We start from the raw sequence: 16516 nt of genomic DNA, 5'->3' as shown, positions 1-16516 counted from the left end.
GATAAGATTAATCCTTTAATGACCCTGTTGGTGGAAGCTGTTCGATATTGGTATTATACATTATCAGTCGTAGGCCAATGGCTGAGTAACTATTGTTATTATGTTGTTATTGTTGAACATTCATATCTGGCACATTGCATATATTGGATTTGTTTATAATATTTTGCATATGGACATGTAACACTCTTGGAATTAATGGTGGCTATATATTATGGAATGGGACATGTACATTTTTTGTGCAAATAGTACATAACAACCAATTAACTCAGTGTGTGACTGAAGGTTATTGGGATTTATGTTTTATTTCTCTTTAAAATTAGATTATTGTAATATTGGATTTCACGCTCATTCTGACATTTGTATTTGTCCAACCAACACAAATGAAATAAAATAGAATAGAATAACATCGAGTCTGCTTTAATATAATGCATAAATAAAGAATAACGCAGACAATCGTAATCATCGGTCAGTCTTAAAGCAGAAGGCCTTCCTGCTAATGAGGTTTTGTCCCTCTAATTCGACCTTCTGAAAACGTCGACTGGCTACACGGCCAGCACTTTAATTGTTCCCATTGATTGATAGAATAAAAACACAACAATGCAGCCAGATAGCCCGGGTGGTTTCCCTCCTATAAGGAAGCTGGCTGAGTGAATTGGGTGTAGCTGTGTCTGTGTGCGCCTTGGCCAATGGAACCAGATCCTCCCTGCAGTGCGTAAGAGCGCGATTTAGGATTTAACCAAGTCTTTGCTGCGAGGCTGGCTGCAGTCTTCACCAGAGCCCGACGGCCTGAGAGCCTTTCAACAATGCCAGTGTAGTTTTCACACCACTTTGGAGTCAGACTGCCTCGTTTTTTTTTTATTATTTGCTAATTAAATAAAACAAACCCACGCGATCGCTCTCGAAGTATGACTGGAGTATTCGACCGGAGGATCCCGAGTGTGAAACCCGCAGACTTCCAGAGCTCCTTCCAACTCTCCACCATGCACCATCCGTCTCAGGAATCTCCTACTTTACCGGAGTCCACCGCCACGGATTCTGGCTACTACAGTCCGGCCGGTGGAGTCTCTCACGGCTACTGCTCGCCCAGCTCCACCTCGTATGGGAAGCCTCTCAATGCCTACCAGTACCAGTACCCGAGCGTAAACACGTCCGCTGGAAATTACTCGACAAAATCCTACGCTGATTACAGCTCGTACACGACCCCCGCCTACCACCAGTACGCCGGGACTTACAGCAGAGTGCAAGCCCAGCCGAGTCCACAAGGTACAGCCCGCACATTTCTATTCGAGCAGATTACTATTTTGGAATCGTGTTACCTTGTTATGAAAAAGGTGTATTAATTTTTTTTATCCAGATAGCCTATATCATGCATCTGTTTTTGCAGAAAAAAACAGACCTGTTCTTAAAATAAAGAAATATATAAGGAATTCATTGTTTCTGTTTATTATAACTGTAATTTTGAAGTTTTGCACAAGATGCACATCTTTTCCCTTTTTTAGTCCGTTTGGAATCAATTTGGTTTTTGAAAAATGATTTACTCGGATTTTAAGGATTGTAGATGTTGTACAAAAAAAGATCTCTAAAATATATAATGGGGGCACATACTTAAATTTTGTTGTGAATATTTTTGGCAGAGAAAGAGATAAGTGAGCCTGAGGTGAGGATGGTTAACGGCAAGCCGAAGAAAGTGAGAAAACCCCGGACGATCTACTCCAGCTTCCAGCTGGCCGCCCTGCAGAGGCGCTTCCAGAACACACAGTACCTGGCGCTGCCGGAGAGAGCCGAGCTGGCTGCCTCGCTGGGGCTCACGCAAACACAGGTGGGATTTCACATCGAATAGATATTCTTTGTTTGCTTTGTTTTGAAATGCGGAAAATTTTTCGTTTAAACGGTTTTTATGAACTAAAATAATGTGCATTTTGGGCGAGTTTTGGTTTTTGTGCGTCTTTACGCACCATGCCTCTTTGTCTTCACTCTATTGTTTTTGCGGGTAAAGCAAAGTCTATGAGACATTAATAGTCGTGTTTTCTTTTTTCTTTTTTTTGTTTTCCAGGTCAAAATCTGGTTCCAGAACAGGAGATCAAAAATGAAGAAGATCATGAAAAACGGGGAGCTTCCACCGGAGCACAGCCCCAGCTCCAGCGACCCCATGGCATGCAACTCTCCACAGTCTCCGGCCGTCTGGGACACACAGGGCCCCTCCAGGCCGCACAGCCTACAGCCACAGAGCATTAACACGTCGGCTACTAACTTTTTGGAAAACTCGGGGTCGTGGTACACCTCAGCCGGCAGCTCCATGACTTCCCACCTGCAGACCCCGAACTCGATACAGCACTCACTGGTTCTTGGAGCGGGGACGTTATATTGAAAAACCTGTTGTTCATTTCAAACCTTTTTTTCCCTCCTTCTATGGGACTCGTGTTCAAATTTCAGAGGAATATGCAATGTATTTGATGACAGTCATAGAAGAAAACGTGTAAAATGTGTAAATGTGTGCATGTAATTTATTGCATTTTGGAAGAATATTAAACGTTTAAATGGACAATTGAACTTTGAAACCTCCGGCCTCAGTACAGTCTCTTGTCATTTTAACCATTTAGTTTTTTTGTTGCTGTTTTTATTTTTTATTTTTTACACTGAAAACCACGACACAGACTCACAGACGTAAATAATGTTTGTGAATCTCAGGTGACATTTGCCACACGGTTGTAAATCACAGCTGCGTGTTGACATGAATTATCTGTAGAAAATGTTAATCTAATCTTTGTAGTTTCCATTTACCAGGACAGCCACGGCCACTATTTATTCTGTGGATTTTCATTTGTTATTTTTGATTAAAGGCTGTGTTTTATTTCTGAAAATGTTACGCCGACAAACTTAATCATTGTCTTGGGAGATGTGAATTACAAATATCTTCAGGAACAGACTGTGGTTTATTTTATACTTAAATAGCAGTTAAGGGGGGGGGGGGGGGGGGGGGGGGTTGGGGGTAATTTTAGTACAGACATCAAGCAAAAGGGAAACAATGTCATAGTAAATACATGAATGAGGAAAAAATGGCTACTATCACAGGAAGCCCATCATAATAATGACACTCATCCTAATTGAATTTCGGTGCTTCTTAATTGAAGTTGATTGATTTGTGCTATAATGTTACTGTTGTGATTTCTTCATCATTTTACAGGCTCGTTAGAGATTATTACTGCTTTAGTGGAAGTCATGAGGAACATTTTCTTGATAGTATTGTTAACTAAATTACATTTTGGTCATCATAGCAAATTATTATAATAAGTCATCATTTTAAATGAACTCAATTTGTTATTAAACCCCGCCAGTATTATCCCACTGATGTATCCTTATATTGACCGATTTGAAATCCATGATAATGATATAACAATTATTATTATTATCATCATCACATTGGTGCCTTTGAAGGCCTTCTTATCATTGATTGTATTTGTAGTGGAGAACCTGGCTGAGCCTCTCAGTTGGTTCCAGCTGGTCTGGAAGGAAAATGCCTGCGTCTTGCCTCTTGCTTCTTGCAGCAGACAGTCTGCAGTCGCTCTCGCTTTGTGTCCCCTACAATTAGCCGCTTTGAATGGCAGAGAGGAGGCGAGGGGGGCGGCACGGAGATCTGAGACAATCCGCATTCCTGTGGGGGTAGACCGGCTCCAGAGCTCTGCCAGTCCCGGCCGCAGCCCACCTTCCGGGTAAAATAAAAAAAAAAGAAGAAGAAAGAAGGAAAGAAAGAGAGAGAGAAAGAGAGAAAACCCTCCACAGTTTCACCATGTTATTAGCAGGCAGTAATACCGCTGCAAACCGCTGAACAAACCGCGCCACTGTGAGAAACATTGGGGGTTTGGAAATTGATCTAATTGAATTTGCCCGGCCATATGCACAGAAATCATATAAGTGAGTTTTTACAAACGACCATGTTGCACTAACCCCCCCTGTGCCCCCTCCCCACCCATACACACACTAACACACTAAACAATACTGCGTCTGACCCACACACTGACCCACGCATGTTACCATATCCACCTGACACAGTCCTCTTCCTTCTCCCTTTCCTGATTGCAGCCTATACACCACACACACACAAACACAAACACTGGAGCAAAAATACTCTTAAAAGATACTCTTCATCTAAAACTCCACACTGCTTGCAGTTGTTGTTTTTCAGTCTCATTTCTGATGCAGACTGAATGTAATTACTACAATGGGAGCAGGTCACTCGAGAAATTTTGATTTTCACATTGCACGTGCACGCACCCGAGGTTCAGGCACAGCTACAAACACACACACACACACACACACACACACACACACACACACACACACACACCTCTATATATCTCTCTCACACACACCACTACTGTACGTACGTCCATCCATCCATCCATCCATCCATCTCTCTCTCTCCCTCTCTCACTCACACACACTCTTTTTCACATGCACACACTCACACACACACTAGTGGTGCCATTATATCGAGAGCCCCCGTTTATTTCCAACCGAACATTTTCCACTCAGCTAGTTTCCCCCCGTTTTGCAAATCGAGTCTAAATAATGACAGTTAGCTTTACTGGACAGCTTCAACTGTAACACTCCACAATAATTATTCTCCAGGATTAGAGCCTCCATTATCATAATCTGGACATTGACAATTACCTATAATTTGCAAAGATGCGCTTGGTTCTTGATTGCAGAGGGCTTTTTTTTTTCTTTTTCTTTTTTTCAAGCTCGCCATCACTAAACAGTGACAGTAATAACAGCTAATTTTGCAGGCAATATATAAGAGCTTACCGGGGTGTGCAAACACTTTCCCACCTGGATTTGCTTATTCAACCACCAGCAGTAAAACCGTGCAGCAGCAGCAGCAGCAGCAGCAGCAGCAGCAGCAGCGTTTGCTGGGTTAGCCTGTGTTAGAGAAGCGGAGCAAGGTAAGGATGAGTCTTCTACCTTCTGTCCTCTGACTGGTCCTGGGCTTAGAGCAGGCTGCGACACCCTTGACTGCAAATCCACTCAGAGCTTAGAGTCAGGGCTGTCAACAGAGAGTCTGCATGTTCCTAACATCTGATTTCTTCTTTTTTTATTTTATTTGTTGGTGGGAATAATGGATGTCTTTACGAGATTTGTTCCGGCTGATGTTTTTGGTAATGTTGTGTGAAATCTTGTCAGGTGCTACTGGAGCTTTTATGTGAGACCTTTTGCTGTAGTGAATCAGCCATAGTGGCACATCCCTCCCTCCCTCAACCCCCCCAACCCCACCCCCACCACTCTGCTGCTGCACTTTACATCTATCTATCTATCTATCTATCTATCTATCTATCTATCTATCTATCTATCTATCTATCTATCTATCTATCTATCTATCTATCTATCTATCTATCTATCTATCTATCTGCACAACCATGATGAAACCTGTCACTTGTGCACATGTTTGTGTGTTTCTGATGTTCTCTCTACCTGCTGCTTCCGGGCTCCATGCAGACCCCACAGATCAGGGTGCACATGGCCCAGGAGCAGATAGGGCCCCCCCACCCCCCTCAGCCCCCACCCATCCTCCCACCCCTCCTAAGCCTCGGGGGCCCCAGGTAGAGCTGAATGCGCGCCAGTGGGACATCCGCGTCTTGACAGCTGCATGGAGCTTTTCAGCGTTGTAATTTCAGATAATATCCCGAGCGCTCACTCTCCTCAGCAATTTGTATATGAATAACCGAATAATTTTCTCTTTTGTTCCATCTGTGCTACCTCAAATCCAAATAAAGATGCCTTTTAGTATTAAAAGTGGTAGAAAATTACAGGTAATTATCTTTGACGGTAAAAACGCTGTAATCAGCGGGCTACATCAAAAATTACCCTAATTATGCCTGCATTTATGAGAATGGAAAAAAAGCCTCACTTGGATAAAAACCCACAAATTGTCCCAAATATCTCCTTCATATTGAACGCCACTGCAGCTGGCTGCTTTGTTCAACATCGATCCCGTGGAGCTTGGCATTTAACGCCCTGCATTAGGACGGAGAGACGGGAGAAAACATTTTGTCAATACTTCTAATAATTGAGGGTGAAATGACAAGATAAGCTGGACCTGGAGCAAGTGTCTTTCGAGGTGAATGTAGACAGCAGCAGCGGTGCAGGGTAAGTTCATTTCCTCTGCTGTTGAGCGCATTTGATAAATCTATATACTACTGTAGCGTTCTCCATCAGCCCACTGAGCGCCGTGGATTTATTTAAGATGTTTACTCTGGTGAAATGGGCTTTTCACTTGAGCACTGTGTCATTTACTGATATTCACACACACCGGGGAGACGGGAAATAGGCCTGTTAGACTGTGATGTTGGCCCAATATGGAGCATTAAGGGGGGAAAAAAGAATAGGCCTCGTTTTGAAATGCTTTTCATATTTGGAAATCATGCAACAGCAGGCATCTGTTTTGAGTCACGGTTTACTCAATCTGACAAAACATAAAAAGTGTATGTACAACTAAAATCGCAGATTATATTTACAGACAGACAATTTGCTTGGTTTTGCATGTTGGAGAAACAACCAAAAAAGGAAAGAAAAAAAAGAGAGGAAAAATGAAAAGCAGTCAGGAGGAGTCCACCATGGCGACAGGTTCTGGGCGCCACAGCGCACGGAGAGTGTAAGCAGTCTTTGCCCAAAGTGGCTTGAAAATGTCACTGATAATATTTGGTATATTGACGTTCAGATGTTGTTGACATGAATGAAAGCGTGACAGAGATGCGAGCCCACTCAACAGCCATGTGCGCTGGACAAAAAAATGGTTAGTTCCCTTGTTTGTGTCATCACGCCGAGGCTTGGGCTGCGTGTTATCCTTCAGCAGAGGCATCGGAGGGGGTTTATGTGTGTGGTGGTGGTGTTGTTGTTGCTTTTTTTTCTACCTCCTCTCCAGCATCCAGTCTCTGCGCTGACACAAATTGTAGGCTACGTTGGAAACTGCATGGCGGAGATCCGGAGGCCTCCAGACAGCTCACTGACCTTTTTTTTTTTCTTTCTTCCTTCTCCCTGCCTCATCAGTCTATCTCTGCATTGAATCTTGATGTGGGGAGGAATACCAGTGAGAGTAGCCGGGCATGTAGCTGTTGGCCGGCATGTTTACTCCTTTGGAAGAGGCCGAGACGTCCCAGATTGGAGGGATGGTCGGGGAGCGCGGGGAGAGCGACATGGAGCCCGGGATAGGGTCGCTCTCGTGCGGGTTGCCGCCTTGCTTGAGCAGCTTCTTGAACTTTGACCTCTTATTCTGGAACCAGATCTTTACCTGCAGGGGAGAGGAGGAGGAGGAGGGAGGGGGGGCATGCAGTTAGAAGTGGACACGTGGATAAAGAGCATTTGTTTCTAGTAGGCTGTTAAATCTATAATACCAGAAAGACCATCAAAATAAAAGCACATTGTAAAAAATAGCATAATAGTAAAATAATGTATTATAAATAATAGAGGAATGTTGAAGGAAGTGGTGTAAAGCAAAATGTAAAAAAAAAAAAAGAAAGAAAGAAAGAAAAAAAAGTGAAGCAGTGCATTGTCCTTGCCTACCTGGGTTTGTGTCAGTCCTAGAGAGGCAGCCAGCTCGGCGCGCTCCGGTAAAGCGAGGTACTGTGTTTGCTGGAACCGGTGGTTCAGTGCTTGAAGCTGCAAACTGGAATAAATTGTCCGAGGTTTGCGAATCTTCTTGCCTTTCCCATTAAAACGAATTTCCCCATTTTCAATCACCGTCGTTTTCTGCTGCTCTGCAACAAAAACAAGCAATGTTATTATTCAAAACCACAACAGCGAAGATTGTGCTCATTTTTGTGTGTAAAGTGTGTGTGCAGGTGTGTGTGTATGTGTGTCTGGGGAGGGGAGGGAAAGGAGGAGGGGGGGTATCAAACAGCATAAAATATCTACGAAAGGTGAGGATAAAATCAAAGGCGACCGATCAAAGTGTTTTTTAAAAAAAGAAGAAAGAAATAAAATAAAACAATCGCCTGATAAACGTTGGCATCTTCACTTTGGCTTCACGCGCCGTGGCAGCCCCAGTCCTCATACGCTGTCATATTTAGGATATTGCTGGTAATGACATGTCAATTAAATGCTAATTACAACATTCAAGGCGTGCGGGCTGCCTAATTTCCAGTAGTTGGTGAGGATTGCACGGTCGTGATGATCACACCCCGGGCATTAGCACAGGTTTTTGTGGGAGCCGAGGGGAGTGCTAAACGGGACAGCGGTGCAGGCAGCAGCAGGCTGAGGAGGTAACAAGCTGGATCTCCAGTCATACGGTGCCATTTACGCACGATTTTTTTTTTCTTCCTCCGTGTAATCGCCCACCTACGCCTGAAAAAAAAAAATCAATCGTCCGAAATTCGGAGTGGCCGAGTCGGGCAGCGGGGCAGGAGAGCCAGGTTCGATCCCCTCGGTGGGCCACCCCGCATAGGCTACTAAAAAAGAAAAAAGGTACGCGCTAATGGTGCTGTCATGAGGCGGTGCATTTTCCACTCGCGGCTGTTGAAAAGGGGGTCTCTTACCTGTGCCGTCTAACCTTGTCTGTCCTCCCGTGTTGTTGTGATAGGATGGCAGGTACGGGCTGTGGTGCGGATGGCTCACGTAGGGGTAGGGTAACGACCTGTTGTAGGTGTTGGTCCCGGGGTACGGGGTGTTGTCGTGCTGGTGGTGAGCGTGTGAGCCGGAGTGCAGACAGTGCAGCGGGTAGTGGCCGCTGGCCATCGACGGGGAGCTCTGCTGTGAGTGCGACTGCTGCCCAAACTCCATGAAAGCAGACTTGGACGAGTCCTGAGCGTCCAGACCGTCAGCCATCGTAGTCATGGTCATCATCGAATTTTCTGCCTTGAGAGCACTCACCCCCCTCTCTCTCAAGACCAAATCGGTTTTCTCTCTCGCTGTGTTGTTGTCTCTCTCCCCTCTCTCCACCGCCGAACAGATATTGTCCTATTAACACCCGAATTTTCCAGACGCGTCTTTATTTCCCCCCCTTGTCCTGTGATATTCTCACTCAAAGTGGCGGAAGGTAGGCATAAGTTAAGGGAGAGATTTTAAGGTGGATTCTGTTAAAATTGAGCCCTTGCTTCCAGACTTGATGCAGACACTACAAGTAAAATGGTTTGTCTCCAAAGGGCAGCGCCTCCCGATTGGTCATCCAACCCAACGTCATCAGTGCTTTGCGCTTCACGGAGACTTGAGCTGGAGTTAACCCACCTTACCAGCTCCCACCACAACTATGGGGGAAATAATATATGGTGGGAAAGACGCCTAATTCCTACAGACAAGCTTCACACGTAAAACCAGCTCTTTTGGAATTGCCGAGTCGATTTTGTTTTGTACCCAAACCCCCCAAATTACGCACGACGCGCAACATATAGTGCGCACTTTGATTTAGCCTGATGAGCCAGCAGTGTATATGTGCCTCTTTTTCTCCTCAGCTTTTAACTCCTCCTTTCCTCTGGAATTAATTACAGCATATACATATAGGTTAGCAAAGCACCACACAAGCACCCCATTTAAGAATATTAATATCCCATTTAATATAAAATTGATTTCTAGACCAAATACAAACAAATTATTTACAAATAAACAATTTACCCTCGAGTCGTCTATCGTCACTCAGGAGGATTAAATATGTTCTCTTCAAATGTATAAACATTTACCATTGCTTGTGCAATAATCCCAATCGTATTAAATGTTCATTAAAAGACTTTTCCACATTTAGTGGCACTATACATATTTACACTAGTGGAGTGATCTGTTTTATGTCAAGGGGAACTCCAGAAACAGGTGGAATTACTTTGGAAATAGGAGAAAACAGGCCCCCAGCTCTACTGATTTATATGTAGAAAAAATAACTTTTGCATTTATTTTATGTTTTTTTTTTTTACTCAAAGAATTGCATGACACATTTTTTTGCAGTGTAGTATTTGCTTTGTTGGCGCCTAATGAGCAGTCCCTCTTCAAGCCCCCCTCTGCTCTGAAAGTAATATATATTATAACTGTTCGTTTTTTTCTGGGGCTACTGACCATATGATTAAGGATCCTCAGACAATTCAAAATACAGTACATGTGACACATCAAATAACAATATGCCTGAGGTACAATAGGTTATTTTGCAGATAGAAGGGTGGATACCGAGATAAACTGACAGTGTCTTTTATCCCTGTTGTAATATGAGGCCTGATAGGGTCCTCAATATATGTAAATTATACAGTTTGCCTCTGAGGGCTGCGATCTTCGATTCGCAAATAAGAATAAAATCTTATTTTTTGCTTATAAGCACAAATGCAATATGTATTCAAAGCATGTTTTTGCACCACTTTCAGCACTTTTTTTTGCCGCAATGTAGCATTCAGTGATTTCACACAAAAAAAAGGCGATGAAAAATAATTATGGTTGCAATCAAGTTACTACGAAAACCTATTTGATTAGCGGCCACACTTTACTCAAATTGCAGCTATAAAATTAAGAACAATTCGCCTGTAATGATTATGGACTGGATTTATTTTGGGAGGGTGGAATAAAAGTGGATATAGCATAAATTATCCCCTAATTATACGCCAGTGTCGCCTCAATTATCCTCTTATCAAAAATGGTTGTCTAAATGCAGCGTTTAGTTTCAATTTTCTCCTTTTCTGTAACAAGAACTTGGTACCTTGCTATTATCGTCAGCTACGGTTGTTATTTACTTTGTGGGATTTAAAAAGTGCACAACCCAGCCGGATAATCATTTTACAGCAGCGGACCAAGAGAGGAGCACAGAGGCTGCTGGGGATGTGAGCCGAGCGACACCCAGGCGGATTCATTTGATTCTTCTTCCACACTCTTTGATGAATGAATAGTTTAGAAAAATCCCAGCACTTCTGTGTCTTCGGGAGGGGGGCTGCAGGTAAGAGCTGCTTTTCGACCATCCTTCCTGTTCACTCACATTGATAAATGACTTTTTTATATATAGGCTGTAGTCTGTAGTTTTGAGGCGCTCTCCAGTGGCCTCGCAGACCTCAGCACACCTTGGTCACCCCTCAGTGGTTTAACATAGTGGCCAATTCCCCTGTCCGTGTTCCACTTGGACACGCAGAAGAGAAACCAGATCCCTGCACCTTTTCTAATCGCTCCTCAGCGCCACTACAAAGACATGCTTCTGCTTTGCAGCGACGCTATATGGTCGCGTCCTCCTCCCCCCGAGGGCTTGAATCCTCTGGGGTCGGATGTATGGGACATCTCCTTTCTTAAGGTTTTGCAGCATTATGCGTGTGTGTGTTAGTGTGTGTGTGTGTGTGTGTGTGTGTGTGTGAGTGTGTGTGCTACCGCAGGATAATAAGTTGCGGGACGGCAGCGCGGGTAATGTCACAGTCCTGGTGTCCCGCAGGCGTGTTGGGAGGCTTTTCTGGGCACAATGAGATTAAGTGAAGTGGTGAAAGGACGGATTTGTTTGAACAGAGAGAACATGACTTGCTCGACCTTGCTGCTTTGGAAATGTTTAAGATGTGGCCTATACAACATGCATGCTGACAGCCGTGTGTAATTGCAAGGCACATTAAGGCAACCGTGGGCCAATCGGATGTTATCATTCAGAAATGATCATTTTCTTTTTATGTATATATATTTTTAAAACCTGCAAAAACAATTTGCATTTGTGCAAAAAAATATTTTAGAAAATGAGACATTTAAACCTGACACGCGTGTTTCACCTGCTACGCCGTGGCCTGTGTTGTGCGCTGCCCCATTAATCTTGGATTACAGGAGTTCATAGCCTTATTCTGGAGAGAAATTATTTTATATTTCAGTTCGTGTAAAATGTCAGTCACAAAATGAACACCGTTCAGCTGCTCTAGATCTAGAAATCACTTTGTCCCTAAGTAGATGATTGACCTTCAGCACAATCAATGGCCGTGGTGGTTTAACAGAAGTGGTCTTTATTTCCAGCTGTCTTATAAACGCTGATGAATGACTCTCTAAAATCACTCCAATAGCCTACCCAATCGCTGCGGATGTATCAGACCTGGGATTCCCCTGGCATCTATTGTCTGGGATGGGGGGGGTGCATGAAAAGTGAGAATATTTTACACTGCAGCAACCTGGTGATATTTTATAGTTAACACGGTCAGTGGCAGTTTATGTCTTCAGAGCAGCTTTAGGTGAATTGGAAATATCTGTGCGCACATGGATAGACGGTGGATTTACGCACAGATTCAGAAGGCCAGTATAAAAATATAACTAGTTCCCTCTCTCCCCCTCTCCCTGTGTGTGTGTGTGTGTGTGTGTGTGTGTGTGTCACCGGCTATTTTAACACCGCGCCTCTCCCTGTCTATCTGGCCACATGTGTTAATCATCCCCGAGCGTTAACACCGAGCTCCACCGAGGCTCAGATCATAATTGTAGCGAGAGGCTGCGGCGCTTGCGGTCGGTCTCTCTAACAGCTATCGACTGACTCGCATGGAAAAGCTGCACCTCCTTGGTATAGCTCGGGGACCCGGTCGGTTGGGGACGCTGAGGCTTGTCACTGCAGAGGGAGACCGGGGAGCCACTTAAACAACATGTCTCCCTTCTCCAAAGCGCAAAAAAAAAAAAAAAAAGCCAGTGGCGCGTCACAGACAGCCAGGCGTCAACGATTCTTCCATCTCTGCAGCGCGAGGGGCGGGAAGTGGCGAAGGGAAGCGCAGATGCATACCACACAGCTGTCAGTGTAACACGGTTCACTGTAACTGGATTCAGGGGGAGCAACACCCCCGCCCCCCTCACACACATTTACACACACGCACACACACACACACACACACAAACCAACATCAGCCCAAAATGATTAACGATCAGCCTCTAATGCTCCAGTAGAATGTATCTGTGCCCAAATGGTGGCGCGCCGCTTTTACGCACATAAATTGCGCACATCGCACTAATGCAAACCCACTTATGCAGAGCTTTGATGTGTTTTGTAAAAGCCTGCAACTACACCAAGAAAAATTAGTGTGGTTTTGTCATAAAGAAAACCATGCGCTCCCAGGCAGGCGACTGTTTACAATAAGTTTTGCATCATAAATTAGGATTGCATTATCTCGCCAGTAAATAGCGAAATTGGCATATGCATGGCCCCAGGTGCAGGGCCCTCAGATAGACCCGGTGTAGCTTGTTGGTAGTGGTAGCTTAAATGACCACAAATAAGCAGAGGCCTGCACCACTGAGCCTCCACAGCCTCTCAAAGACTAATGGATTTAATTTGGCATGGCTGAAGCTGCACTGGTCGCACTCAGGGCCTGTGTCCCTAATTAAGACTGCTTGTTTCTCTTGTCGCCCTCTGTCTCTACATGTTTAGGTCCACCTGAGTGATTGCATCGCTCGGTTTCCTGCAGCAGCCAGATGGTTTTTATATTTTAGCATTTGTCACTGAGACGAAAAGGGGAAACGAAAGGCGTTGAATTTAGTCTTGTGTTGAAAAGTGTGAGTGCAGGAAACAGAGGCATGAAAATCCTCATCAGCACCTATAGGCGTGGGAATGAGAACACTCTCCTTGGATTATAGCTGTATTTTCAATATTATTAAAACAATAGAGGGAGGAAATATGAAGTGGGTGAAATATTCTGTCAGTAACTATGTGATCCTGCATGTCAGATCAACAACAAAGGAGCTATATCCAAAAAGTTGATGTGAACTTTATGTTGGCGACTAGTGAGTACCGGGCGGGCATTGCCCCCCCACCCCAGATTTTTTTTTTCCTCTCTCGACTTAATACGCGACATTATTAGGTCTGACAGCACAGTGGTCGGTCTTGAAGGAGAGGATTTGGTCGCTAGATGACAGACAGGAAGGCCAGCAATCATGGGCTCTTTTTTTATCAGAATGTACTGTTCGATGCCGTTTATCCCTGATGATAGAAAATTGCTCTGTTGCCAGGACGCTGCCGCCGAAATAGAGGGCAGGAGCAACATTTCCATTTTCCAGTTTGAAAGCCATTGAAATGAATTAGTAAAAAATGAAAAAAAAGGGGGGAAATGAGAAAGAATCCCCCGGTAAACAAAGGGGAGCAAACAAAGATACCATTTTCTTTCTCTTTTTTTTGCCGAGAACCCACCCTCCTCGTTTTGCCGTTTCCCCCCTCTTCCTGCAGCAGAGTGAAGGTTTTACTTCAACAGTTGCAAATCACATGCTTGGCTTCTAATGTAGTCCAAGGCCCGGGCCTACTTCAAAGACAATCATTTAGTTCCCAACCTCCTGGAATAATTACAGCGCCTTTTCATCTGTCGTGACAGAGAAGAAGAGAGAGAGGCAGAGAAATTAAGACAGAATACATGGCGACGAGGAGCATTAGGAAAACGGCTGAAATGTTGAGCCAAATGAAAAGCAACGCGTCGAAATGAAGAAGCCACGCATATTGAAGCACAACATTTGAATTTATTAGAGTTTAGAAAATGTGAAATGTTTTTATATGTGTGGAAAATATAATAATTGGACGTTATTTGCTATAATATTTGTTATTCTTCTGCATTTTACATCAAAATCCTTCTTATTATCATGATAATTGTTGCTATTATAATTGGTATTTTCTATTATTCGCTAATACTGTTGATGTTTGTGTGTCTGCCGTAGTTAATACCATCATAATCATCACGTTAATGGCATCTACAGTTCCTGCAAAGAGTTCAAATCCTGTATTTAATATTATAAAGCAAGTGGTCTTCAAGAAATTCAATTAAATTCACCATATTGTAAAATATTAATAATAATCATACAGTTTAAAAACGACCTAATAAATATTGCAGGCCTCGTGGTTCTTCGTTTATAATCAATAGTGATTTGAGGATTATTAATGGTTGGCACTGACGGAGCCTGTGGCGAGGCCATAGTCAGTTACAGGAGTGGTGACGGGGTGGGGTGTGGGGTGTGGGGGGTCGTGTCCGTGTCCGTGTCCGAACAGGCAGGTGGCTCTGAGCGCGCCGCCGGTGCGCGCCACACGCTGCATGGCGCCTGCAGATAGATGGAGAAATGACACCCGAGGCACAGGATTATGGTCAAACCCTTAAGGAAGGATCTAATAAATCGTGTGGGGGATATTAAATGTCCCACCACAACCGTGTCAGTCCGTTGTAGGAGCGTAATAACAGGTTGTTAGGGTGGCAGCAATAGTAAAAAAAGAAAAGAAAAGAAAATCACAGGAATATTAATGATTTCGTTTGGAAATCAATTAAAAATGGCTAAATTCTCCATGAGGTCTGGCATCCGGCCAAGCAATAGCAAATGAGCTCAACTCGTTATTAGTATCATTATAATAAGGAATTGAGATCTGCCTCACAATATCACGTCAGTTTGAAGTCACATAGCATCTTTAAAGGGCCTATAGGTAACAATGGTGTCAGGGGGGTTTATATTTGGAACATGCAGTAGCTGGGTAAATTAACAAACTGCAGCTATTAAAATCTTAATTAGACCAAAGACTGAGTTTCATTTACAAATACAACCAGATGAGTGTCATTAAATAGAGAAAAAACACTAGGAGAAAAGAACTAAACTCTGCACAAGATGCTTTAAAGATGCATTGGAGAAAATATAAATGACTGTTAATATAAATGTTTGATCTTGCAGTATTTTGTAGATACATCTCGAGTAAATATCAACACACACACACACAAAATAAAATCTTGAACGCACACAATACAACACACTAATAACAAAATGTGTGTGTGTATGTGCTCCAACGGGAAAGTCCTGGCTCTCATGTAGGAATGAATGCTCCAGTGGAGGAAGTGCTGCACACAATAGCTAACAGTGACTGAAAAATAAAAGAGCTTGAAATTTAAGAGCACAGTGTGAAGTGAAGTGTAAAAAAGGTGAAGAGAAAGAGAGAGTCACACCTGGTGAAATACAGCGTGGTGGACAAGCACAAGTCTTATTCTCAGACGCTACTCGGGTTCTCATGAGCTGTTGGTTTGCAGGAGGTTGTCAGATGAGAGCTGTGGACCTTTGTCTGCTGCACCTCAAGACACTCCTACCTGAAACTGCATTTCAGGCCGGGGCTGGGTTTTGGTCTGGTCTTGTGCTGTGTTAAGTCATCGTCTCGCTCACAGAGAAAGTTTGAGTGAGTGATGTGAAGCTGTTTATGGAGGCCATGCACTGCAGATTTCATGATGAGGAGGTCTGCCATTGAAAGGTCCACACTCTGAGACTCGTTGTAATCCTGCTTATTTTTACATGGGAGCAAAGAGAGGAAAGAGACGGTCCTCCTCAGACAGATGTCTTGTTTGTGTGAGGTGCAAGTTTTAGGAAATGACCTGTTTTAATGTGTCACACACAGTAAAACATATCATTTGTTTACCCTGAACAGTAATATCATAACCCAAAGTTCTTGTATTTAAATAACACATTTTATAAATATTGGGCAAGTAGTTTGTACTCAGATATAATCAAATATCAATCATTTTATCATTAACTGGCTATTGATGCTTCTGTTCTTGCTTGTTAATCATCATTATATTAATACTTTTCCATTTTAGAGCCTTTATTTGTTTTTATACTGCAGCTA

The 16516-nt window shown here is 43.5% G+C and overlaps 2 protein-coding genes across 2 annotated transcripts; one reads left to right on the top strand and one right to left on the bottom strand.

Annotated features, from left to right (window-relative positions):
- The first annotated feature begins 686 nt into the window (after positions 1 to 686).
- dlx5a (distal-less homeobox 5a) lies at positions 687 to 2545 on the top strand. The gene is made up of 3 exons (XM_085792093.1): positions 687 to 1263; positions 1635 to 1819; positions 2054 to 2545. The coding sequence occupies exons 1-3, from the start codon at positions 906 to 908 to the stop codon at positions 2366 to 2368; spliced, it is 858 nt and encodes a 285-aa protein (XP_085648219.1). The 5' UTR covers positions 687 to 905; the 3' UTR covers positions 2369 to 2545.
- A 4344-nt stretch (positions 2546 to 6889) lies between these two features.
- dlx6a (distal-less homeobox 6a) lies at positions 6890 to 9343 on the bottom strand. Its single transcript, XM_085792094.1, has 3 exons — positions 8529 to 9343; positions 7558 to 7751; positions 6890 to 7285 (listed from the first exon to the last, which is right to left on the bottom strand). Exons 1-3 carry the CDS (start codon positions 8833 to 8835, stop codon positions 7046 to 7048), a joined length of 741 nt encoding a protein of 246 aa, XP_085648220.1. The 5' UTR covers positions 8836 to 9343; the 3' UTR covers positions 6890 to 7045.
- Between the last annotated feature and the right edge of the window lie 7173 nt (positions 9344 to 16516).

The sequence above is a fragment of the Trachurus japonicus genome, chromosome 11 (assembly GCF_045865225.1).
Source record: "Trachurus japonicus isolate A0001 chromosome 11, Traja_1.0".
NCBI classification, from domain to species: domain Eukaryota; kingdom Metazoa; phylum Chordata; class Actinopteri; order Carangiformes; family Carangidae; genus Trachurus; species Trachurus japonicus.
This window is presented reverse-complemented; position numbering and strand designations above follow the sequence as displayed.